Here is a 24,804-nt window from a genome sequence, read left to right as displayed (position 1 = left end):
TAGTTTTCTGGTAGTGTCTTTCGGATTTTCTATGTATAGTATCATGTCATCTGCACACACTGACAGTTTTACTTATTTTCCAATCTGGATTCCTCTTATTTCTTTTTCTTTGCTGATTGCTGTGGCTACATCTTCCAAAACTATGTTGAATAAAAGTGGTGAGAGTGGACATCCTTGTCTTGTCCCTGATCTTAGAGGAAACACTTTCAGTTTTTCACCATTGAGTAAGATGTTAGCTGTGGGTTTGTCATATATGGCCTTTATTGTGTTGAGTTATGTTCCCTCTATGCTCACTTTTGGAGAGTTTTTATCATAAATGGATGTTGAGTTTTATCAAAAGTTTTTTCTGCATCTATTGAGATGGTCACATGGTTTTTATTCTTCAATTTTTTAATGTGGTGTATCACACTGATTGATTTGTGGATATTGAAAAATCCTTGCATCCCTGGGATAAATCCCGCTTGATTATGATGTATGATCCTTTTAATGCATTGTTGGATTCAGTTTGCTAGTATTTTATTGAGGATTTTTGCATCTATGTTCATCAATGATATTGGCCTGTAATTTTCTTTTTTTGTGGTATCTTTGTCTGGTTTTGGCATCAGGGTGATGGTGGCCTCATAAAAGGAGTTTGGAAGGCTTCCTTCCTCTGCAATTTTTTGGAATCGTTTCAGAAAGATTGGTGTTAACTCTTTTGTAAATGTTTGATAGAATTTGCCTGTGAGGCCATCTGCTCCTGGACTTTTGTTTGTTGGAAGTTTTTAAATCACAGATTCAATTTCAGTACCTGTAATTGGTCTGTTCATATTTTCTATTTCTTCCTTGTTCAGCCTTGGGAGATTTTACCTTTCTAAGAATTTGTCCAGTTGTTACAGGTTGTCCATTTTATTGGTATATAGTTGCTTGTAGTACTGTCTTATGGTCCTTTGTATTTCTGTGGTGCTGTTTGTAACTTTACCCTTTTCGTTTTTAATTTTAATGATTTGGGCCATCTCCCTTTTTTTCTTGATGAGTCTGGCTAAAGGATAGTACATTAAATAAAATACACAAATTATAATACATAAGTCATACTTATATTTGTTCTGAGTGAATGGAAGAAGAAGAAGAAGAAGGGCAGGAGGAGGAGTAGGAGGGGGAGGATGAGGAAGAAGGTATACAACTAACCTTTACTGAACACCTACAAGTGCCAAGAATGGTGCTAAAGGATTGCTATGTATTAGTACATTTAATCCTCACAGCAACCGTATTTGGAAGTAAGTACTATTCCTTTTTTAATATATGAAAAACCTAGGGCATTGAAGTTCAGATTATTTCTCCAAGGTCATTTAGGTAGTAAGGGATAAGCTAGAAAATGTTCTTCAAAGAAGAAAAAAAATCAAGTTAAAAAATGGGTACCATCTCATAGTGAGAACTACTGCTGCCATTTAGATTATATTATTCTTAATATGATGTATCTGTTTGTGATTTGCATCAAGGAATTATATCAATAGTGAGGAAGGGAGGGGAATGTGATGAACCTCATGATGCTGCACTAGACAGTTTTAGCCACTTAACAAAAGATCTCAAGGTCTCAATGTCCTACAACAAACATTTTATTTTCATGCCCATGGGCTTGGCCAGGCCAGGCTGGACTCCAGGCTTATGGCTGGATTTAGATTGGCTCAAAGCAAATTAAAAATCTCTTCTTCTTCATGCCTTTGACCCAAGAAACTCACAAGGCCCAGCCTAACATCAATGGGATGGGAAAATATAATCCACATACTTTAATATAATGTACTGGTTGCTATAAGGATTAAATCACATGGCAAAGGCCATAGATGCATAATTTCATAACAGGGAGGGACTGAAGTATTGGAAGTAACAATCCAATCTACCACAGTTATGCTGCACATTCATCAGTGATTTTCAGTTTTGTTGTATATTGTATTTTTTTAGTATCTAGATTTTTTTGAATTTCCGGGTTAGAATTCTATTATATTCAAAGCATAAACAAGAAGCATTCCTTTTCCTGTACTGTGAAAATGTTTCAGTAACATAAGATTGATCTATTCCTTTAATATTTGAAAGAACTTAGGTGTAAAACTGTCTTAGCCGAATGCCTTTATTAGAAATTGTTATTAGATAAAAATTATTTTTTCCTTAAGTAAATTCATTAAGACTTTTTTCTGCAGTATGCGGGCCTCTCACTGTTGTGGCCTCTCCCATTGTGGAGCACAGGCTCCGGATGCACAGGCTCAGGGCCATGGCTCACGGGCCTAGCCGCTCCGTGGCATGTGGGATCCTCCAGGACGTGGGCACGAATCTGTGTCCCCTGCATTGGCAGGCGGACTCTCAACCACTGCACCACCAGGGAAGTCCAAGACTTTTAATTTTTGAGCCTTGGTAATTTATAAAGTTATAAAGTATCATATAGTTCATGTATATGTTCAAAATTTATCATATAACTGTATACCACAATACATATATGTATATATAAAATGTATGTATATATCTTCCTAACCTTGATTATACTAGTCTTTTAAAATTATTCACTTCCTGAATTTTATTTACAATTATATTGGAAAACTATGAACATATTTCCCTTTACTTTATTGATTACTTAATCTTAATTATCTTAAATTTATATTATGGTTTATTTTCTAAGTAGAAATTTCCTCTTTTTTATTTAATTTGCTGTTATTCAATGAGCTAAAATGTAAGGGAATATTTTGATACGTATTGATATTATTGCTATATATTTAAAAGAATATTTCATGGATTGGTTTATTTTCCCAATTCTTCACTCTGCTATAATAGAATTACAAATCCATACTCTTTGCCATTAAATGTTTTGTTACCTTTGTGAATAGCACATACTTCCCCATTCCACTGATATTGGTTTCAGTCACATGACTTCCTATAACCAATGGAATAATAGTAGGTATGACATGAGCAGAGGCTTTAAATATACTGACCTGATTTGCTTGGTCATCTTGCACTGCAGATATCCCATCAGAAAGGTATATTCCAATTAACCTCTTATCCCAGAATAATGAAGACATTTGGAGAGAACCCAAACCTGGTATGAAGCTTGGGACCAGCTGTTATCATACAAACCTTATTCATTATTAAATATTTGTTTTATAAATTGCTGATTTCTGAGGTTGTTTGTTACACAGCAAAAACTGACTATTTACACAATACTATGTCTTTGATTTCTTTTTCATCCCAAGAACTATTTATGTGAATTATTTCTTTACTTTTAGATCACTGAATTTTTAATTTTACTTTGTTGATTTTATCACTTTTCAATCAGGATCTGAATAATTCTTATATTTTTTAATGTGTTGATGTATTTCTGTCATTATATAATCAGTTTGTAAATCTTTCATAAATGCTAACAAAAAATAATCTTTTAGTCAACAGAGAATATCTATTTTATATACTTTATCACATTATTCAAATAGTCTAAAGTGTCACTTATTTCACCACATGTTTTAAAGATTTAGGATGTTGAGCAAAGGTCTTTTTCTACTATTGTTTTTCTGTCAACTACCCTTATATTTCACAGAGATTTTTGCCTATACAGTTCATGATGGTTATATGACATTTTGATGTAACAGTTTTGACACAGGTATTTTGCAGTAGCTGTTTTGATTTTGCCTTTTGACATCAAGAATTTTTTACCATGGTCCTTTAGACGTAGGAACATTTTGACACAGTCCATATAAACAAACCATTTACCTTTCAGCTTTTCTTATTACAAAATAATGCATCAAACAGACTATCTTGAGGATCACCTCAGACATGACTGACTCCTTCACTGACTGTCAACAATGGGATTTGGCCCAAGAATCAAGCAAGTTTTAGATACATGACTAAGTAGAGGAGGGGTTTAATGTCAGGAAACCCAGACATTAATCAATAAAGTAAAGGGAAATATATTCATAGTTTCTGTTTTTGCAACATACCTTAAGCAATTTTACATTTTTTCTTGGACAGTTTGAGATTTAAGAGTGTCCTATATTATTTTTCATTGTGAATTAAAACATAATTTCTTTATTTTAGTGATATTTTGGCCTTGAATTCTACTTCCTGATACTGACAGCCTGTTTTCTTTTAGTTTGTGTTTATCTGGTATGTACTGTCCAAGTTCTTACTTTTAACTGCATTTTGTCCTATATGGTCTCATAAACAACATGTAACTGATTTGTTTTCCTCTGATACTAGAATGACTGTTTTCTTTAAACTGGACTTCTTTAATAATTTACATTTATTTTCATAACTGATGTCTTTAGTTTTATGTTTACAACATGAATGACATTCTACATGTGTATATTTTCTTACAGCTTCAGTTGTTTGTTTTATTATCTTTCTTTAATTTTTAATGATTGGATGGTATATCAGTCAGGATAAGCTAGATTATACTGATGCAAAAAACAACCACAGAATTTCAGAGGCATTAGCAACAAAGGTTTATTTTTTGCTCAAAATACAATTATCTTGCTGGTTAGCTGCATCACTTCTCCATGTCCTATTCATTCCAAGGCCATCAAAGTAGAGTACAACTAGTCTAGAGACAAAAGAAACTGAGCACATAAGGAACCATGCAATGATTCTTAAAGCTTTTAAAGCACATTTTGCAACCATAGGAAATCAAACGGCTGAGCTTAATATCCAGAATGGAGGTAATATAGGGAATTCCCTGGCAGTCCAGTGGCTCCACGCTTCTACTGCAGGGGGCACAATTCTATCCCTGGTCAGGGAACTAAGATCCCACAAGCCACATGGTGTGGCCAAAACAAAAAATGGGGGTAATATAATCCTTGCCCAGAGAGGCACATTGAATGTTTGTAGTAAATAAACTATCTACTGCAAAAGTTATATGTCCAGATTTTTAAAATTCTACCAATGTTTTCCATATTTCAAAAGCATACTTGAATCCATATTTCTATAATTATCAAAAGTCAAAGGTGAAATAATTCTCCACTTTATGAGAAAAGTAACTTGCCCTAACTCTTCCTTCCCTCTCTGATTTGTTTAATTAATCTGGTGTTTTAGACCCAAATGAAAATATTTACAGGCATTTTTCTGATCCATTTTCTATTTCTGCTTTGTGATCTTATTTACAATATTTTCTGTCTTTTCAGGTTTTTCTGTTTTACCATATTACCCTCATGTCACTTAATTTTGTATTGGGATTTTTTAAGATTATCATATATGTCTGCTTTTAGCAATTTATTCTTTTTATTATTTTTTCAGTTAAAGTACAGTATAATTAAATGAAAGTTTTATTTTTAGGATTATTTTTTCCAGGTTTATTGAAATATAACTGACATATGACATTGTGTAAGTTTAAGATGTACAATGTGATGATTTGATACCCATATATATTACAAAATAATGACCACAATAGGTTAATTAACACCTACATCATCTCATATAATTACCTTTTCATGGATATGGGTCATGAGAACATTTAAGATTTACTCTCTTATCTACTTTCAAGTATATAATACAGCATTATTAACTATAGTCACCATGCTGTATATTAGATCCCCAGAATGTATACGCCTTATAACTGGAAGTTTGTACCTTTGATTACACATCTCCCCATTTCCCCCACCTCCAACTCCTGACAACCACCATTCCAGTCTCTAATAGCTCAGCTTTTTTAGATTGCACATATAAGTGAGATGATTCAATTTTTTCTTTACCTGACTTATCTCACTTATCATAATGCCCTGAAGTTCCATCCATGTTGCAAATGCTAGGATTTTCTTCTTTCTCATGGCTGAATAATATATATTAGTGTTGATATCTCTAGTCAGCATTCAATATTTCTGTTTTTGTTGTTTAATTTCATTTGCTGTGTCTTGAGGACCGATATTAGAGAAAAGCACACTGGCATAAAGTATAAACGAGTATCTCAAAACACTGGAAGAATGTGGAGGGCAAACATGATTTTTCTTATTTTCTTTAAATAATCTTTAAGAAAACAAAAGGGAATTTTTGGCTATATATATATATATATATATATATATATATATATATATATGCTTGTTTATCCATTCATCCATAGATGCACACTTAGATTGTTTCCATATCTTGGCTATTGTGAATGATGGTGCAATGAACATGTAAGTGCAGGTATTTCTTTGAGATCCTGATTTCGTTTCGTTTAGAAATATACCCAGAAGTGGGATTGCTGGATCATATGGTACTTCTATTTTTAATCTTTAAATTTTTGTGGAGAGCCACCTGAAAAGTACTGCTGGGCCTCAGCAAGGCTGAGACCCCTGAAAAGTACTGCTGGGCCTCAGCAAGGCTGAGACCCCTGAAAAGTACTGCTGGGCCTCAGCAAGGCTGAGACCCTGAAAAGTGCTGCTGTGCCTCAGCAAGGCTGAGAACAATAGTGCTTGCATGGCAGGCACGGGTATGTACGTCATGGGAAAGCAAAGCTTCCCACAGCGTGGATTCTCTCAATTTCCCATGTATATAATAAAAGCTCTGAGTATTTGCTTGTATTAGTACTAATATTCCCATTACTCATGGGGGATTTTAAGAAAGGCTTCTATATAGAGTAAAGTGGGAAAAACCTAAAAATCCCCCTCCAACTACACCAGCTGTTCCTACTTGTTGACCTGCATATTGGATTAAAAGTAATGTTATAGGAATGTTTATATTGCAACAGCCTACGTTAATGGAAAAGTTAGATGATATATGATCAAAATGGGGAGTGCAAGATATATTTGGAGTACATTGGTATTGGCACAAGGGAAGTTTAATAAGAAATAAAGTTATGATGAAACACTTTTTAATGGAACATACAGCTGCAACGTTAAAGTTAAACTGTAAACCTGGGTTGTATATTAATAAGTATAAGGGACAATAGATCTATTGTAAATATTTTTAGGAAGATCTAAAGTCTAGATTAAAGATTTAATGTTTACCACCATGGCCCCCAAACCCACCGCTTTGGCTTCCCCGTACGTGTAGTGAGTGGCCACATAAATTGTGTCCACCTGTTAGTATATATTTTTGTGTTTTATGAAAATGTATATAAATAAAATTAAGAAGTTTTAAGAATGCTTTGATGAAATGCTTTTGATTTAATGATGATTAAACATTAAAAAGCTTTAAGAGTCTTTAGGTTAAGCCAAGAGTGAGACGTGACAAGGCTTCTTACCTGCACCACTGAGGCGATACGTACAAAGAAAAGGGCGCTGACCCAGAGTATGTGGGAGTAAAGCACTGAAGCAAAGCGAACCAAGGAAAAGGACATGACGACTTTTGAGAATTTTGAGGAAACCACAAAGGACGTTTTTTAGCCACAAGGGACAATTGCTTTCAATGACAAGGGACAATTACAGACATAATAAGAAAATTATGTAAACTGCGCATGTGAAATGCTTGTGTAAAAGGTTCTTTTTGGTCTGAGAAAATGATGGTGATGATTGATAAAGTAATAAACTAAAATCAGTTTACTGTTTTGAAAGTATAAAAAGGTATAGTGTGTGCAATAAAGTTTGTCAGAATTCCTGCATCCTAAGAGGTGTTGTGTCTTCTGTCCTCGCCGACTCCGTCTCCCCTCAGGCAATCCTGTTCTGCTGAGGCTGGACCTCGGTAAGTGGCGCCCGAACAGGGACCTGAAGGGGTAAGTGTATATATTTTTCAGACGGATAGGAGTCTCACCATAGGGTGCTGCAGACCCCCAGTTAGAGAAGGACTGGTAAGAGAGGTGAGTAATCGGTGTCATAATGGGACACACAGAGTCCAAAGAGAGACTTTTATTTATTGATATTATTAAGCATATGTTAAATGCAAGGGGAGTAAGAGTTACAAATAAACAATTAACTCACTTTTTTCAATTTGTGCAAGAACAATGTCCTTGGTTTCTAGAACAAGGAACGGTCAATATGGATACTTGGCAAAAGGTAGGACAAACTTTGCAGGTTTATTATAATCATTTTGGGCCAGAAAAGGTCCCTGTAGATACTTTTACTTTGTGGAATTTAATAAGAGAAAGTTTGGCCCCGTTACCAGAAGGTCAAAAAAATCCATATAAATATCCTCCGGACGTCAGTGAAACTACACCCTTACTTTCTCCAAAGTCATTTGCGGAGGAAGTTGAGGTTGTAGGGGCAGCTATGAAGGATTGTAATATTCATGATTCTGACTCAGAGGAGGAGGTAAATAAGTCAAAAGGTAAATCTAAGCCTATTTTGTTAAAAGATTCAACCCATGATGAAGAATTAACACCTGCTGATCAAGATGATTTAGATGCAGCAGCTTATGATTATGAGAGAAGAAAGTATGATCTTGGGGCTTTCCCTGTACGAGAAGAAAATTTAACTAAACCACAGTCAAGAAGTTTTAGGGCGTTGGGGCTTCCCCCATTAGCCTCTCAAAATTCTTCTTCTCAATCTAAAAAGTTAGGAAAAGGAGTGACTAACATAAAGGGGCCTCCTCCACCGCCCCCACCTTTTAATAAAATACAAAAAGAAATTATAAAATCCTTTTAACAATTGTGCCAGAGGTTTGGCATTACTCATAATACTGGAATTCCTTATAATCCACAAGGACAGGCAATTGTAGAAAGAGCAAATCAAATTTTAAAAAATATGATTTATAAATTACAAAATGGAGATTTAAAATATTTTTCTCCTCATCATATTGTAAATCATTCTTTATTTGTAATCAATTATATAAATATGAATAATGAAGGAAAAACTCCAATGATGATACATTGGGAGGCTAATAACGATAAACCAAAGCCAATGGTTCTTTGGAAAGATGTGTTAACTGGAAAATGGAATGGACCAGACATACTACTAACCAATGGTAGAGGATATGCTTGTGTTTTTCCACAGACCTTTGACTCACCCATCTGGATACCAGATCGTCTAATTAGACATCCGGTGGTAGGGAATTTACCGAAGCGTCTGTCAGGAAATGAGTCTGACACCCGAAATGTCAGAGAAAGAGAAACCGAAGGACTCAATGACAGAAACGCTGGTTCCCCCGCTGCAGCAATTATCATTTAAGTCCACATGTCATAGAGAGACTCAAACTTCTCCTGAGCATTTAGAGCCTAAGCTTCTTGGGACCCAACGCCGGGGAAAAAAGAGGAGATATGCTGCTTCTACTTTAGATGCGCAACGGGTAACGTGGGGAGCTATAAAAAGGCTTTGCCAGGATGCTGAAAATGCTGTAAACATTCAAAAAATACCTTTGACTACCGCTAACTTTTTTGTGGCCATGTTAAGTCTTTTATCAGTACAGGTAAATGCTAACGATACGTACTGGGCTTATTTTCCTGATTTTCCTATACTACATGCTTGTACATGGAAAGATGCTATTATTCCGGTAACTTCCTCATTTCCTGAACTAACTGATGGTGTTCGTGGTGTACAAGGCTATGAACAATTTGTTGTAAATAATAATTTTTCTTTTAAGGGGCAATCGGATTTTCCTCCGATTTGTTTCTTTTTAAATTCTGAGAGGTTAGGAAAATCAGATCGTGTAAAAAATGGATGTTTACCGATAGTAAATTCAGCCTTTTTAACTGATTCTCCTAAAGAGGATAATAATGTTAAAAGAAACTTATGGGTGTTATTAGGAAGATTTATGGGACAAAATAAGGTAGATAATAAAGTACAATTTGTCAGCACAAAACATCCTCAAAGATACCCAGATTGTGATAATGCTTTAAGTAAGGCAACAGAGGAATGGAAATGGATTGATGATGATGGTGGATATCCTTATTGGATATACTGTATGAATAATAAAGAAATTCGTATTAATATTCCTGGAACTAAGTATTATGTATCAGATTGGAGTATTAATACCCCTGAAAGTAATTACCGGCAATATTTAAAATATGCTGCAAATTATGCTTGGAATGATTCTATGATTCCCTCACAAATAAAAGTAAATAGATGGAACAGTCATGGATGGGTAGCACCTATATATACATTTACTAATAACAATGAGACTTCCTTTCAACCACAATTATGGAGATTGCCCTTAGCTACAAGTTCAATTATATTAAGAAGGCCTAATGTTCAAGAGAGTAAGTATTTTATCCAGGCTTGTGTGGCTTCTCCATATTCCATATTATTGACTAATAAAACTGAGAAATTACAAATTATAAAAAACAATGGAAGGTTTTTTATAACTTGTGATGAATGTGCATTAACAACCTGTGTGAACTCCAATATGAATATAAAAACAATTATGTTATTAAAAAGACCAGCTTATATTATGTTGCCAGTATCTTTATCAGAACCATGGTATACAGATACAGGAGTTGAAATTATAAAACAAGCTGGAGAATTAATGCGGCCTAAAAGATTTGTAGCAACTTTAATATTAGGTATATCTGCTTTAATAGGTATTTTAAGTTCATTTTCAATTGCCACATATAGTTTGGTTAAAGAGGTACAGACAGCTCAATATGCTAATACTTTATCAAAGAATATTTCATTGGCATTAGCTACTCAAGAAGCAATTGATAGAAAATTGGAAGCAAAGGTTGATGCTTTGGAAGAAGCAATTTTACATATTGGACAAGAACTTACTGCATTAAAAATAAGACTTTCTTTAACATGCCATACAAAATTTTCTTGGATATGTGTTACTCCTCTAAAGGTAAATGAATCTGAATATACTTGGGAAAAAATACAGATGCATATATTGAATGTTTGGAATTCCAGTGATATAGGGATAGATTTAGATCGTCTTCATAAACAGATTCATGATATTGCTACTTTTCAGTATGATATGGACCCTTCCAAAGCAGCAGCAGAATTTTTAAATAATTTAAAATCTTACCTTAAAGAGGGATCCTTTATGCACATTCTAATAAACTATGGTGCAGCTGATATAGTGGTAATTTTGCTTCTTATTTGTTTTCCAGTCATCATCAGATTAATACAAGCAGCACTACAGAGCGTGTATCAAACCAAGGTTGAACTACATGCTGCCTTCTTAAAAAATAAAAAAGGGGGAGATGTGGAGAGCCACCTGAAAAGTACTGCTGGGCCTCAGCAAGGCTGAGACCCCTGAAAAGTACTGCTGGGCCTCAGCAAGGCTGAGACCCCTGAAAAGTACTGCTGGGCCTCAGCAAGGCTGAGACCCTGAAAAGTGCTGCTGTGCCTCAGCAAGGCTGAGACCCTGAAAAGTGCTGTTGTGCCTCAGCAAGGCTGAGAACAATAGTGCTTGCATGGCAGGCACGGGTATGTACGTCATGGGAAAGCAAAGCTTCCCACAGCGTGGATTCTCTCAATTTCCCATGTATATAATAAAAGCTCTGAGTATTTGCTTGTATTAGTACTAATATTCCCATTACTCATGGGGGATTTTAAGAAAGGCTTCTATATAGAGTAAAGTGGGAAAAACCTAAAAATCCCCCTCCAACTACACCAGCTGTTCCTACTTGTTGACCTGCATATTGGATTAAAAGTAATGTTATAGGAATGTTTATATTGCAACAGCCTACGTTAATGGAAAAGTTAGATGATATATGATCAAAATGGGGAGTGCAAGATATATTTGGAGTACATTGGTATTGGCACAAGGGAAGTTTAATAAGAAATAAAGTTATGATGAAACACTTTTTAATGGAACGTACAGCTGCAACGTTAAAGTTAAACTGTAAACCTGGGTTGTATATTAATAAGTATAAGGGACAATAGATCTATTGTAAATATTTTTAGGAAGATCTAAAGTCTAGATTAAAGATTTAATGTTTACCACCATGGCCCCCAAACCCACCGCTTTGGCTTCCCCGTACGTGTAGTGAGTGGCCACATAAATTGTGTCCACCTGTTAGTATATATTTTTGTGTTTTATGAAAATGTATATAAATAAAATTAAGAAGTTTTAAGAATGCTTTGATGAAATGCTTTTGATTTAATGATGATTAAACATTAAAAAGCTTTAAGAGTCTTTAGGTTAAGCCAAGAGTGAGACGTGACAAGGCTTCTTACCTGCACCACTGAGGCGATACGTACAAAGAAAAGGGCGCTGACCCAGAGTATGTGGGAGTAAAGCACTGAAGCAAAGCGAACCAAGGAAAAGGACATGACGACTTTTGAGAATTTTGAGGAAACCACAAAGGACGTTTTTTAGCCACAAGGGACAATTGCTTTCAATGACAAGGGACAATTACAGACATAATAAGAAAATTATGTAAACTGCGCATGTGAAATGCTTATGTAAAAGGTTCTTTTTGGTCTGAGAAAATGATGGTGATGATTGATAAAGTAATAAACTAAAATCAGTTTACTGTTTTGAAAGTATAAAAAGGTATAGTGTGTGCAATAAAGTTTGTCAGAATTCCTGCATCCTAAGAGGTGTTGTGTCTTCTGTCCTCGCCGACTCCGTCTCCCCTCAGGCAATCCTGTTCTGCTGAGGCTGGACCTCGGTAAATTTTGATTTAAATTAATTCCTTAACTAGAGAATATTTTAGTTTTTGTTGGTTTTATTCAAAGTTATTATTCAATAAATGTTAAATAATTTTGTATAACAGATATGGTTTATTGCTTTAACTATAGAACAACTGTCTGGCTGATTATAAAATTCTTATTTTGTAATTTTATTTTTTCCTTTAAATGTCGAGATATTTTGTGCTATGATTAATTGGATGGTAGTGTTCTGAAGGGTAGTCCTGATGAAAGCCTATTTTGTTTTTCTTTGTAAATCTATATGGTTGTATAATTTTTTTCTTTAGCTTTGAAATTTAAATGTTTTACCCTCATTATGTGTAAATGTTTTTTTTTTTCATTTACTCTGCCTGATATTCATTGAGTTTTTTTTTTTTTTTGATCTACAAGCACAGGACTTCATTTAGTTTATGCAGGTTTATTTTAATACTATATATTTTACTGTTAGTACTGCTAATTTTGTCCTGGTCTCTTGTTCAGAAATCCAATTATCTATAGGTTAAATTAATTAATTCATTTATTTAATCAACAGATGATGGATTTTTTTTTCCATTATGGATTACACTAAGTATAGTTCTAATGTCAGTTCATATTTTGAGCTTTTAATTTTAGATTTTTTTGCCCTCTTGCCTGAGTTCATCATATTCCTTTTATATGTGTTTATTGGTTTCAACAAGCTAGCTCCCTTTTTATATTATTGTTTTTCCCCTAATATTTTGTCTCTTGTGTCAGAGTACATAATTCTAGAATTCATTGAACAAACATACATCAGTTTTACTTATATTTTCTTCCTAAAAAGTATTTTGAGTGCAATGATCCTTATTTTACATTACCAATAATTTTATAAACCTGCTTTTTATTTTTATTCTTTTTCTTTAATACTACTAAATTAGTAGAAATTTAAATTTATTCAGGCTTGTAGTTACATATAAATTTAATGGGTAAGTTACCTTTTTACCTATCACTCTCCAAATGGTTGCTATTAAAACCCTAAAATCTTAAGTTGTCAGGATATTAGTCATATTCATCACCTTTGACCAGAATTTCTGTATCTAGTAGTCATGCATCTAATTTGGATAATGGACAGTGAAGGTATTTCATGTTCCTGTTGACCACATGGAACAGAAATTATTCTGAATAATTTCCATGATTCACTTTGCTTGGTATAAAGTATGAAAATATGTAATAGCAAATATTCAATATACCAAAAGATGTTGTTTTCTCTCTCCTTCTTTCTATCAGCTTTGTTTTTGTGATAAAATGTGCTACTTTTAGTTCACTTTCCCCCTTTGTTATAGCATATTATTGTGAGCACAATTGCATTACTGCATTTATATAATCTTGTGCATAAAAAAGAGATGGATCTTTGGGATTGACATGTACACACTGCTATATTTAAAATGGATAACCAACAAGGACCTACTATATAGCACAGGGAGCTCTGCTCAATATTATGTAACAACCTAAATGGGAAAAAAATTGAAAAAGAATAGATACATGGATATGGATAACTGAATCACTTTGCTGTACGCCTGAAACTATCGCAACATTGTTAGTCAATTATACTCCAACATAAAATAAAAAGTTTTTTAAAAAAGAAGATGGATCAAGCTTGGTAAAAACATAAATTATGTAATAGGCAGAAAGATTCGCTTTTATCATTCAGGTTGGTGTATGAAATTTCCATGTAAGAGGTGTTATGGGAATCTGTCTGTCTGTTCCCATCTGAACAGAGTCTGAGAGTTCTTTAACCATTATTCCTAATTTCTAATTCTTCTTGTTTTCTAATTATTTGTGATAGTCCCTCTATTTCTGAATCTCTTCACTCTCTATTGCACTCAACTCTTGTTTTCCTATAGTTTCAGGGAAAATGCTCATTAGAATCAGTAAATTATAAGAGAGGAAGCCAGAAACTAAGCATTTTAATATGGGACTTTATAAGAAAAATGCCTTAGTTGTTGGAAAAATTGGATAATCAAGATGAGAGTAATATAAAAATCAATGAACTGGTAACCAGAAAAAAAATATGGTGTCATATCATTCTTATTGAGTATGCTCTGAATTTACAGTTTTGGAAAATCATAATTTTCTAACTTTATTATAAAGCAATTATGATGATGGTGACAAGTTGTGTTAATCTTTGTGTGCAAAGATATTTAGGCAAGTCCCTTAGAATAATAAGCAACGTGTTCTTAGGGTTAAAGGATCTTTGACTACTCTGTGTGATACAAAGTGCATAATTCATCAAATGTAATTATCAGCATTGTCATTAACACCGTTATTTAGGTAAAATAAAATATATTGTTTACAATCATATAGTGTGCAAGATAACCCATCTAGCAATATTAAGATGTCAATAATAACTGTCAAAAATTTTATTTCAGGTTGTAAATGTGGAATGAATTATTCCCACACTCCTATCCATCTTCAGTGCATGAGTAAGTGAAAAGAAACAAGTAGTCATAGAACCCATGTGAAATGTAATATGCTGAGTTTTGATGAATATTGTCTAATAGAACTCAAAAAGCAATTAAGTGCAAAATGAATGGATTTAACATATTTTTAAAAGTTATTTTTACCCTCTCAAAATGAAATTCATATAGAACAACCAGGCAGATGATCAATAAGGAAATAGAGAACTTGAACAACACTACAAAAGAAATGAACTGAACAGACATATACAGAACAACAGGAGCAGAATGTTCATTTTTCTCAAGTGCACATGGAACATTATCCAGGATAGATAATTTGTTTGGTCATGAAACAATTTTCTTTTTTTTTCAACATTAAGAATTTTAATAAAAGGAAGTTGAAGGTTTCAAACTTTTATATTCAATTTTACATATCAAAAGCTACACAAAATATCAGCAAATAATGTAGAAAAATAAAATTATACTGGGCTCATTTCTGTTATGATTCTCACTGTCATTTATTCAATATGTAGGTGTCTGTATGTGCCAATTTACTCAACATTTATTGAGCATAATAAATGTTCATAAATTGTTTCTCTGGACAGTCCAGTTAGTCAGGGCTGTCCAGAGAAACAAAACCAATAGAAACAGAATACATATGCACATGCATACTTGCACGCAACATCCATACATATATACATAGGTCATGTAATCTTTATGGTATCCTTTACACTGAATCATCAAAACATTCCCATTGGAGTTGGACTGTTAGCTCTGTAATTATTAGCTTAAATGCCCCACTCAGAAATGGGACATACACATGTTGAAACATCTTTGTAGCCACATATTAACTCCTTTTCCTCCATCAAAATATATTTGTGCAGAAATCATTTGTCTTATCCCTGCAAATTAAAATGTACTTGACTTTGACTACAGACCTTGTTCTTCATATACGTGATTTAACTGAATGCTCAAATTTGAACCAGTTATGTTTGTGTTGTATAGACCTCTCCAAAGTAATTTAATTTTTAAACAGTGATAGATACCTGTGAAGGAAACTGAGTGCTCAGACAGCACTTCCTCATGTAACAGTCTTTTGTTAGCATTCCAATCACCTGGATTAATGTTTTGTAGATCTAGAAACTTGAGTCAGTCTATTAAGAGTTTTTCATTTGTTCGTGTCCGGGAGAAGGGAAGTGAAAGTAATACTTCACAATGACTGCTTTTATAAGAGATCAATGTGTATATCAACATGCTAATTGATTCATTTACATTTGGGAAATACATTTTCAGTAATCAGAATACCATGGACAGGGTACAAAGATCCCTGTATCAAGGTTAACTAGACAACTGAGTTAGTAATAAGAAGACAGATTAATGATAATTACTCAGAGCAAAGGATATTACCCTTGATAAGCAATTTATTCACATTCTGGTTAACTTTCTTACAAGCCACATAGAGTACTCAGCCACATAGAGTGGGTCCTAAACCACATAGAGTGGGTACTAAACCTGGAGTTGTAAAGATAGAGTGTGACTTCATTAAAGAATAATGATTAAAAGCTTATAACTTATTATTTTTTCCATTTTATCTGTCTAAACTTCAAGACACTTCTGTTGCCAAACATTTTTCAGAGATGATGATATGTTTGATTATATTGTAATTTTATTCATTTGTTTACTAACTTAGTCTCAGTCCTAATAATAATCTTTGATCATCTGATTGGAGTTAAGCAATTTACAAATCTTCATAAATAACACATTTTAAACTATTTCACAGTTATATCTATAAGGAAGGGATTGTGTCTTCTTCATCATTCTACTCATTACTGACTGACATCAGTGTGTGCCTCCCAGTGAGTGCTCAATAAATATTTTCTCAATAAATATTTCTTTGAATTAGATTCTGAACTACTGCTGTCAGATTCATTCTCAGAGGTAGACTTTAGTTCTGTTCCTATATATAGATACTACTATGCTCAATTGGATATATCTTTGACATGTTCTTTGAAAGGTTAATTTGTATTTCAGTTGAAGTTTTATCAGCTCATTTGGCAGTACTCTGTTACTGGCTGACAATGCAATATATGCCCCTCTAATTCCTGTTGTATTATACTGCAAAGATGTTTTTTTGAATTTTTTATTGTTTAGTTTTAAAGAAGTATGAATATCAGTTAAGATCAGGAAGTTAAGTGTTCCAGAAGCAAAGTGACTCAATAAATAAAATAAAAATAAAAAGTATTTCAAAAAGCCTGAATTATTCAGTGTAAGTTTTTTTCTATTCCTTCTGAGCTCACTATGGAATGGGAAAAATCTTGAAAGAGAACTTATTAAAACATTTAGTCAAGTATATATCATTTTGAATGCAATCCTCTGAAGTGTCAGCTTATGTTCTTCATCTTTGATATAGTATATAGTTTCCCAAACAATTTTTAAAAAGTCATCTTCCAATAAACATAAAAATCTTGCACTTATTTTTTCATTTTCAACAACTTTACTGATATATAATTCACGTACCATACAATATATCCATTTAAAATGTATAATTTGATGGTTTTAATATATACAGAATTGTGAAACCATCACCAAGACCTAATATTAGAATATTCTCATCACCCCATTAGCACTCACAACCTATTCACTCCTGCTCCATCCCTAGGCAACCACTAATCTACTTTCTGTCTCTAAGGATTTTCTATTATTGACATTTCATATAAAAATAATAATACAATATGTGGTCTTTTGTGGCTAACTTCTTTCACTAAGTTTTCAAAGTTTATCCATTTTTGAAGCTTGTATTAGTACTTCATTTCTTTTAATGGCTGAGTAATATTCCATTTTGTGGATATACCATAACTATCCATTCCTCAGTTGATAGACGTTTCTATTGTTTCTACTTCTTTGGCATTATTAATAATTCTGCTAAAATATTTGTATATAAGTTTTCGTGTGGACTTACATTTTCATTCCTCTTGGGCATATACCTAACTTCAATCTACTTTTAATATTATTTAAAATTTAAAATTAATTAAATATCAAAATAAAATAATTATTTCTGAAATTATAACTGCTTCCATGCACAACCCTGATATTCTTATGTGTCTTCTTGAAGGGTGATATGTTTTTCCCAGTTTGAGGATGACTATCCTAGAATCTGAGAGTCAATTACTATGCTAAGCACACAGAAGTCTTGGAGAAGAACATGTTTTGACTCAATTGATCTTTCATCTATTCATTTGCTTATACATGTCATCATTCATTTATTGAGTGCTTAATATGAATCAGACATGTGCTGGAGATTTTTGTATCCACATGTACATAGTAAGCTCAACCATCATTTGTGCATTAAAAATTTATGCAGATGAGTTTCAGAAAAATATGTTTGGGATAATCTAGTTAGCTTTGCCAATCATGTTATGGTTTAAGCAATGTTTACAGTGTCTGACACTTTTCTCCTCCAGCATGAAAGTAATTGTGTTCATGAAAAAAGAAGAGACAGAAAGTATCTGAAATTAACTTTCTGTAGGAAAGTTGTCATCATTGAGAAATCACCTTTAAGTGCATTCATTAATAGAAATATAGTTTTTCCCCCATATTACAGCAGAAACTGACTGCAACTGAAAAATGCTAGTATTAAAGGGAGAAGGACAGTGTAGAGGTTATAAAAGGCAAAAACAAAGTTTGGGACGAGGAGAAAACATCATCTCCCATCTTATACATTCCAAGATCTCCCTAAGAGTCAGATTTCAGCCAGATCCTGTCCTGAAAACTCATCTTCTTAGTTCTAAGCTCCACGAAGACATCAAATAAGTCTGTTTTTCTTATTCACAAGTCTTCTCCTTCTTCATGTGGTTTCCAGTTCAAATCTTTCAGGTTTTACCTCAAATGTCCCCTCTTCAGAGGGTCCTTCTTTTAAATTTTTTCCCAAAGTAACCTTGCCATTCCCCATCCATTACTCTTTATAACATCACTCCATTTATTATGTTCTTTATAACATGTCAAACTCATAAATAATTTTGCTAATGTGTTTATTGTATCTTTCCCTTCTAGCATGTAAGCTCCATGAGAGTGGAAAATTTTTGTCTGTTTTGCTTATCATTATATTTCCAGCCCCTATGATGCCTGAAAAAATGATGTTGCTTACTAAACATCTTATATAAATAAGTTTGAATAAAAAGAAAACAAAAATCAGGAATTCAAATATGGCTTTGCTAAGATTGGTTACAGAGAGAAATACTTTTGATGCTGATATCATCACCTTGACCCTAGTTCTTTAGTTTCTGTAATGTATCTCTCTGAAGTATTTTGACTGAGAGGACAGAATTTATTATTTTGAAAATATCATCTATGCCCTTAGTTCAGTAGTGTTACTTATTAGAAATTAGAAAAAATCATTAGAAAAATGATTCCACTTAAATATTCTTTTATCTTAAAGAAAAAGTTGTTTTATAGAAAAATGGTTCAATTGCGTCAACTTTTGAAGTGAGTTAAGGTAAAGGAATTGAAATGCTTTGGGAAGCAATCACTTTCTCTAGTGTCTTCTAATGATCCTAACCACACAATCCAAGTGGCATGCTAGAATACCACTACCTAGTTAAAAATATAATGAATATAGATGAAAAAAAAGTCAAGAGTTTTAGAATGTGCATCTGACCACCATCTGTTTTAATGAGCTCAAGTCTTGAATTCTGGTGACTTATAACTTTTAAACTTTTAAAGAATGTTAAAGTAATTGTGGTAACTTTAAAATATAAAATAAAAAAAAATTCTAATAGGACATTAATAATGGGGAATAATCTTTTCATCTCAGTCAATTAGATCAATTCTATGATAACATTTAATGTAACATATATGAAGAATAGCAATGCATTTCCATTGAATATGTAAAGATTTCACACTTTCAGTAACTTTTAATCCACGAACGTGATTTGGTATACATTTACTCAAAATGTGAGTAGAAAAGTACTTGACACATTTAGCCAAATGGAAATAAAGAGGTTAGGCTTTCTTTTTAGCTTATAGATTTATATGATTCTATGGGACATTTTAATTTGAGTAGGAAATTTTCAGGTACTTAAAAATGAACAAATGCCATATTGAATCAAATGAGGCAGCAAACCCATCCATATAGAAAGAGTTTTCATGGGGAAGGGGAAGGGGTCTGTCATACTGTATGCTGACATCATTTTATTTGCTTGATGCAGTTTTTTCTAAACTAATGTTGAAAATTTTGATCATTTAACTCACTCATTTGATAAGAAAAAAGGCTATCATGTTCATGTATATTGAATAGTGGTAAGGATATCAGAAAGAAGATGGTTTTGAAAGAGGCTCTTTATATCTTATAAAGATATAGTACAATATTCATGTAATGTATGTCCCCAAATGGACCTTAATTCCCACAACTTTGCTTTCATTTGGTTTGTATTTCATGCTAAACCAAGTTTAATATGTGGTCAGATCTGCATAGAGAGACACAATTAGAAACAAGTCTAACTCTTTTGCTAATAACCCTTTTAATGGCATACCAATAAGAAATTCTGGCTCCTAGAATCAATACGTAAGACCAGTAGTTAATTGTGCTACAAAGTTTAACAGTACTTGTAAAGAGCTAATCGTATCATCTGTTTCATTTGTCCCTTCACCTTTATAATTTGTATTTACTTAAGGCTGTATCAGGTAGCTAATTAACTACTAAGTTATCTATATTCTTTATAATTTTTTGGCATAAAATATGTTAAAATGGCATTACTACTTGTTTCTATTTTAGCATCACCTGCCAAAAAAAAGAGCATCAATATATATAATATAATATGATATATGATACAATACAATATAGTATAATGTAATGTAACATAATACTATTTTCTTTCAAACAAATAATGACTTTTATATTGAAATCAAGATGTATTGACAGTTTTATAGTGGGTAATGCAGACTGTGTAAAAAACATTTTAATCATTTTGAAAATTAGATAAAGGGAATTTTTGCCTCCACATAAGAGGAACAATCTTTGACATAAATTATAACGATATTTTCTTGGATCTCTCTCATAAAGCAAAAGAAATAAAAGCAAAAATAAACAAATGGACCTAATTAAATTTTAATACTTTTTTCTCAGCAAAGGAAGCCATCTTCAAGGCAAAAATACAACTTACCAAGTGGGAGAAAATATTTGCAAATGATATTACCAACAATGGGTTAATATCAAAAATATATAAACAGTTCATAAAATTCAATATCAAAAAAAACAAACAACCCAATCAAAAAATGGGCAGAAGTCCTAGATAGACATTTTTCCAAAGGAGACAAACAGATGGCTAACAGGCACATGAAAATATACTTAACATCACTATTAGAAAAATGCAAATCAACGTAACAATGAGATATCACTTCACACCTATCAGAATGGCTATCATCAAAAAGTCTACATGGGCTTCTCTGGTGGCGCAGTGGTTGAGAGTCCACCTGCCGATGCAGGGGACATGGGTTTGTGCCATGGTCTGGGAAGATCCCACATGCCGTGGAGTGGCTAGGCCTGTGAGCCCTGGCCACTGAGCCTGCATGTCTGGAGCCTGTGCTCTGCAACGGGATAGGCCACAACAGTGAGAGGCCCGTGTACCACAAAAAAAAAAGTCTACAAATAACAAATGTTGGCAAGGTTGTGGAAAAAAGGGAATCCTTGTACATTGTTGGTGGGAATGTAAATTGTTGCAGCCCTATGGTGGACAGTATGGTGGTTTCTCAAAAAACTAAAAATAGGACTACCATATGATCCAGCAATTCCACTCCAGTATACTCATCCAGAAAAACTGAAAACACTAATTTGAAAAGATACATGCACTTCGATGCTCATAGCAGCACTATTTACCATAGCTAAGCTATGGAAGCAACACAAGTGTCCATCAACAGAGAAATGGTTAAAGAAGATGTTCTACACACACACACACACACATACACACACACACACACACACACACACACACACACATATATATATAGTGGAATATTACTCAGCCATAAAAAGAATGAAATTCTGCCATTTGCAGCAACATGGATGTACCTAAAGAATACAATGCTTAGTGTAATGCCAGACGGAGAAAGACAAATGCTCTATGATATCACTTATATGTGGAATCTAAAAAATAATACCAACTAATGTATATAGCAAAACAGAAGCAGAGTCACAGATATTGAAACAAACTAGTGGTTACCAATGGGGAGAAAGAAAGAGGGAGGGGCAAGTTTGGGCTATGGGATTAGACATACAAATTACTATGTATAAAATAGATAAGTATCAAGCATATACTGTACAGGACAGGGAGTTATAGCCCTTTATCCTGTAATAACCTTTAAAGGTGTTTAATCTGTAAAAATACTGAACCACTATTCTGTGCACTTGAAAGTAATACAATATTATAAATCAATTATACCTCAATTTATAAAAAGCTCTTACTGCTACGTTCTTTTTATGCACTATGCTAGAGTTAGGCCCTTAAACATCAGAATTTATAGCATCTGGCTACACAAAGCACTTGATTTCAAATAGGACTACTGCCTCAAGACACATCAAAGCCACAAAATGGGAATTACAGAGCAATTACACTCAAGAGCTATGACCAATCTGTCATCGAAGGCATTGGATATTTGAACTCCATTCTCTCCTTCCTCGATATTCTTTATTTAATTTTGATCTGACTAGCACTTAAACTTTAATCTACTTGACTTTATAAAAAGATCATCTTAATAGATATTCTCTTGTTTAAGCTCTTTCATCATATTTTGGTGAATCCTCAATTGTACTTCTAAGCTCAATTCTGATATAGATTTCTAGTATTAGTTTATGTTTATTTTGTTTGTGTCGTCTGACTCCCTCAAAACAAGTCCTCATGGACTCTGCTACTTTTCTCTTGATATTTAATAGTTAGAAAATATCACTTCAGTAATTTTTATGAAAAATATATAATGTCAGTTTAAGTACCATTTCAATAAATTTTCCACCAGGCCAAAGGGACTCTAGTTTAGTGTATACCACTTTAATCAAGTTATAATTAACTAATGCATATATGCTATTTAAAGATAAGTAGGTATTCTAAATAAATGTTTTATAATACTAATTAATATTTAATATTATTCAAAATAAATATGAATATGGCCACTTAAAAGATTTCTTTATCCCATGAATTGAAACTTTTAAAAATAAGATCATGATAGCTACCTACAATTTATTCAAGCATTCATTTTTTTTTTGGTCATTATTCTCAATTTTACTTTAAATAAAATATCAAATATTAATAGAACTTGAACCACCCGTGGAGCATTTGAAATTGATTTTGGATATATTAAAACTGTTTTTTTGTTGTTGTTGTTGTTGTTTTTGCGATACGTGGGCCTCTCACTGTTGTGGCCTCTCCAGTTGCAGAGCACAGGCTCTGGACGCACAGGCTCAGCAACCATGGCTCACAGGCCCAGCTGCTCCATGGTATGTGGGATCCTCCTGGACTGGGGCACGAACCTGTGTCCCCTGCATTGGCAGGTGGACTCTCAACCACTGCTCCACCAGGGAAGCCCCTAAAACCGGTTTTTGAGAGCCAGGTTTTTACGAAAATTTTGACATTATTTTCTTGAACTGCTTTGGCAACAAAGTTGTGTGTATTTTAAGTGGCAATGAAAAATAATATATTTTAATAGATGACACTGTCCAAAGTACTCACTCTTGAAAATAAAAGTTACTTCTAGCCTTCCAGAATGTGAATTCCCAGAATCTGCTCCAGGATTGTACTTTGCTTTCTAATTTTGGAAAAATTTGCTCTTAATTTCATGGTCATTTACTCAAAGAAGGTGGCAACAAATTGAAACCTATGTTAACACTATGAAAGTTGATTGCTACAAGGAAACATTCACCTTTTGTTCTGCTATGTCCATCACAGAACATTCTACTTTTGTGTTCTTTGCTTTTAAGACTAGTTTCTTACTGTGAGATTAAAGGCATCCATTAAACTCAGCAAGAATAAGAGTTTTTTTTTAAAAAAGTTCACTCTTTACTTCCAAGCAGCTATGGTGAAAATCTATCAGAGCAAACACCTCTGTTTCCTAAGACAAAACAGCCACATGTAGGGAAAAGAAAATCCAAGACCTTGTACATAGGTAAATATAAATGCAAGTGAATAAAGACAAGAGAAACAGATGACACCATAAACTAATCTTTGGAGCTTTGTAATAAATCACACAAATAATAGACAAGGAGAGAAATAGAATCTGATCAGGGCTAGAACATGCTGAGTTCTAGACATTTCTCTAAGAAAGTACCTGAATACATAGGTTATCTTTCCATATTTGGGTTCTTGGGGTTTTTCAGATCACCAAGGTAGAGAACACATGATTATTAACATTACAGTGATTCCTGGTGGTCAGGAACCTCCTCTCCCTTGGCCTCATATTTCCATGTAGAGGCTTTTTGGTTGGAATAATCCTATTGGCCTCTATCCCCATGCATCAGTCACTCAGAAAGAGGACAGGGACAAAGGAATGATTTACCTGATTATTTCGTTTGGACAAAGGGACTGAGCTCGATCCCTTTCTCTTTCTTATGTGCCTGATTGCAGTTGAGGTGCAATCTTTACTGTGTGGAAAACTCAGTAGGATAAACTTTGTCCTAAAGTTCAGCGTTTCCTGTTCCTGATTCTACTAGGGTGAGGGGTAGAGAGGGGAATATTAGAAAACTAATTTTGCTTAAATCCAAAACCATATTGTCTTATTTACTCATTAATAATGTTAAGATTTTAATCTCTGTCTGACTTCTGTATCTTTCAAATGGTATTGAAATTTGGTGGGAAATAGAGGAAATACTTATTAATACCTCTATAAAGCTAGCATTAATTGGGTAGTTACTATGTTTCACACATTATGCTCAGTGGTTTATAGAAATTCTCTCATTTATACTTCAAAAATAAATTTCTTAGGTA

At 33.5% G+C, this 24,804-nt stretch overlaps 2 protein-coding genes across 2 annotated transcripts; both read left to right on the top strand.

Annotated features, from left to right (window-relative positions):
• The first annotated feature begins 7,512 nt into the window (after positions 1 to 7,512).
• On the top strand, positions 7,513 to 8,504 carry LOC116746963. The gene is made up of 2 exons (XM_032618730.1): positions 7,513 to 7,605; positions 7,861 to 8,504. Exon 2 carries the CDS (start codon positions 7,899 to 7,901, stop codon positions 8,502 to 8,504), a length of 606 nt encoding a protein of 201 aa, XP_032474621.1. The 5' UTR covers positions 7,513 to 7,605; positions 7,861 to 7,898.
• Positions 8,505 to 8,952: 448 nt separating this feature from the next.
• On the top strand, positions 8,953 to 11,040 carry LOC116747129 (endogenous retrovirus group K member 13-1 Env polyprotein-like). The gene has a single exon (XM_032618934.1). The coding sequence runs from the start codon at positions 8,953 to 8,955 to the stop codon at positions 11,038 to 11,040; it is 2,088 nt and encodes a 695-aa protein (XP_032474825.1).
• Positions 11,041 to 24,804: the final 13,764 nt, after the last annotated feature.

The sequence above is a fragment of the Phocoena sinus genome, chromosome X (assembly GCF_008692025.1).
Source record: "Phocoena sinus isolate mPhoSin1 chromosome X, mPhoSin1.pri, whole genome shotgun sequence".
Lineage (NCBI taxonomy): Eukaryota > Metazoa > Chordata > Mammalia > Artiodactyla > Phocoenidae > Phocoena > Phocoena sinus.
This window is presented reverse-complemented; position numbering and strand designations above follow the sequence as displayed.